Below are 2,622 nucleotides of genomic sequence, written 5' to 3'. Positions count from 1 at the left end.
AATTTTTATAGTTAACATAAAATTATTTGAGATGGTGGGTTTAATTACGTAAATCCCTTGATATCTCTTTTTGAAATGGTGCGTTTTAAGTCGCGTAACGGTAGCGGGATTCTTTATCTTATTAGAAAATTTATATTTATACTACTATTTAAATGTGTAGTACAAGTTATATATTATTATGATAATACTTTTATCTTTTGGTACCACTAACATTTATTAATTTTTTACCACTTAAACTTTTTAAAAACATCTTTTATGTGTAAATGGCAGCCTTTCCATTTTCATTTTTGCCGAAGTCATAAAATAAGAATAAATTAAGTAAATTTAAAGTGTGAGATATCTTGGTAAATTCAAACCAAGCGACACAACTGATTGCTTTTTTGGAAAAATTGCAGTCATTGTTAATATTATTAGATGCCATAATATTCGCCTCGACTTTTCTAAATTTGTCTTACCCAGCTAATTGTTTAAACTTTTACTTGGCTGATTCTAGAAGCCCAGAAATTATCCCTCCGAGTTACAAAATCCATACATAGGATTTATGAACTTTAAAACTCCATAACATTGAAATTTTAATAAGAATCAACCCCATTTTAGCATAGGCAAGCGCAACTTCTATTTAAGGTCCTCTTATCTGCAGATCATTGCACCATGAAAATTCTTGAAGATAGCTTGGTGTTCCTCCCGCATGGATCGGTTCTTAATGCTTCCACTCTTCCTCTTACGTTCTTGGATATATACTGGTTCGGTTTTCCTCCCATGCAACGCCTTTTTTTCTATGATTTCCCTTACCCTACTTCCTATTTTATGCAAACTGTTGTTCCCAATCTGAAATCATCTCTCTCCCTCGCTCTTCAACATTTCTTTCCCTTTGCGGGCAATCTTGTGTTGCCTCCACCGCCTCAATTGCCTTATATTCACTTCAAAGACAGCAATTCCGTTTGCTTTATTGCTAAAGAGTCGACGGTAGATTTCGGCCATCTTATCGGCGATCATGGACGGTGTGTTGAGGAGTTCCAGGTTCTTCTCCCGAAATTGCAGCCTCCAAATACGAGCACAAATGGAAATGGAATGAAGAAGTTGGAGAAGTCTCTCATGGCTATTCAGGTTACTGTGTTTCCCAACGCAGGGATTGCGTTAGGTGTTACGTTTAACCATGTTGTAGCTGACGGTAGAGCGTTTATTCACTTCATGAAATCATGGGCATTTCTTAATAGATCCCAAGGGGATTCCAGTTTTCTCAACAATTTTCCACCACCTGAGTTCAACCGTGATTTGATCAAAGATCCTCAGGGGCTGCTTGCATCTACATTCGTGAAGGACAAATGGGGTACGGAGGAGTTGGGCACCCTTCCCACTAACAAGCTTCGGGTCACTTTTGTCATCAAACGATCCCAAGTTGGGTTACTGAAAAACTGGGTTACAAGAAAGTTGATGGAGGAAAACAAATCGGAGAAATTAAGGATTTCAACTTTTGTAGTAACATGTGCTTACATGTGGGTTTGTTTGAACAAATTACAAGAAAATGAAACCAAACATCCTTCACCATCAGGCGATTCTCATATGGTTTTCTCAGCAGACTGCAGACACCACCTGAAACTGCCTGCAACATACTTCGGGAACTGCATTCAGCCACGTTTTGCAACCGCTAAAAAGGCTGAACTGGTGAAAGAGAAAGGAGTTATTGTGGCTGCAAAGGCCATTGGGAGACAAGTAATGGAATTGGAGGAGGTGGGAGCATTAAGAGAGGCAGAGAAATGGTTGTCAAAGCAGAAAGAAATATTAAAACCTGGAATCCATTTTATAAGCATAGCTGCATCACCCAAATTTGGTGTTTATGAGATAGATTTTGGGTGGGGAAGACCCAGAAAAACAGAGGTGGCTCACATTGGTTCATTTGGATCCATTTCCATGGCTGAGAGCAGAGAAGAGGAAGGTGGGGTTGAATTTGGGTTAGCACTTTCTCAAGAAGAATTGCATAGCTTCAATGATGTTTTTCATCGAGGCTTACAACAGCTACAATAATTTATGAACTCCGGTATTGAGCCCGGTTGGTTACACTACAATAGTTAAATTTTGGTATTGTTGAAATAGTTGCTATCGAACTCCATTTGTAACATTTTCCCGTAATAATGATAGATTAGGTCTATTTATTTACCAGTAAAATATTCTCCGGAAAATAATTTCTGGAAAATGATTTACTTTTTTGAAAAATGATTTACTGAAAATATTTTCTGGTGTTTGTATGAATCATGTAAAATATTTTCTATTGTTTAGCGATTTCCGAAAATATTTTCCGAAAAAGTTACTTTTACATATATTAATAAATTTATATACATATTAATAAACTTTTATATTTTAAATTGTTTTTACATATATTGCAATGATTTATTTATAAATAAATAAATCAAATTAAATATATAATAATAATCAATTATTAAGCTACAATATTAACCGTCATAAATTGAAAACAACCAAATTCAAATAAATTACTTGTAATTGTGTTAAAAATAAAAAAACAAGGATTGAATAATTATAAATTAGTTTCCAAACCACAATTACTACTAGAAATTAATAATATTATCCAAATGCATAATTAGTAGTACACCACATGATAACAAC

The 2,622-nt window shown here is 34.9% G+C and overlaps 1 protein-coding gene across 1 annotated transcript; it reads left to right on the top strand.

The window, feature by feature from the left end:
* Positions 1-610: 610 nt before the first annotated feature.
* Positions 611-2,122, top strand: LOC105778659 (coumaroyl-CoA:anthocyanidin 3-O-glucoside-6''-O-coumaroyltransferase 1). The gene has a single exon (XM_012602409.2). The coding sequence runs from the start codon at positions 652-654 to the stop codon at positions 2,023-2,025; it is 1,374 nt and encodes a 457-aa protein (XP_012457863.1). The 5' UTR covers positions 611-651; the 3' UTR covers positions 2,026-2,122.
* The last annotated feature ends 500 nt before the right edge of the window (positions 2,123-2,622 follow it).

This window comes from Gossypium raimondii, chromosome 10 (genome assembly GCF_025698545.1).
Source record: "Gossypium raimondii isolate GPD5lz chromosome 10, ASM2569854v1, whole genome shotgun sequence".
In the NCBI taxonomy this organism is placed as follows: Eukaryota; Viridiplantae; Streptophyta; class Magnoliopsida; order Malvales; family Malvaceae; genus Gossypium; species Gossypium raimondii.
The sequence above is the reverse complement of the archived record's forward strand: the minus strand, read 5'-3'. Positions and strand labels throughout refer to the sequence as shown.

What these genes read in the sequence shown, in the direction of transcription:
- LOC105778659 (XM_012602409.2), top strand. Translation starts at nt 652, where the DNA reads ATGAAAATTCTTGAAGATAGCTTGGTGTTCCTCCCGCATGGATCGGTT.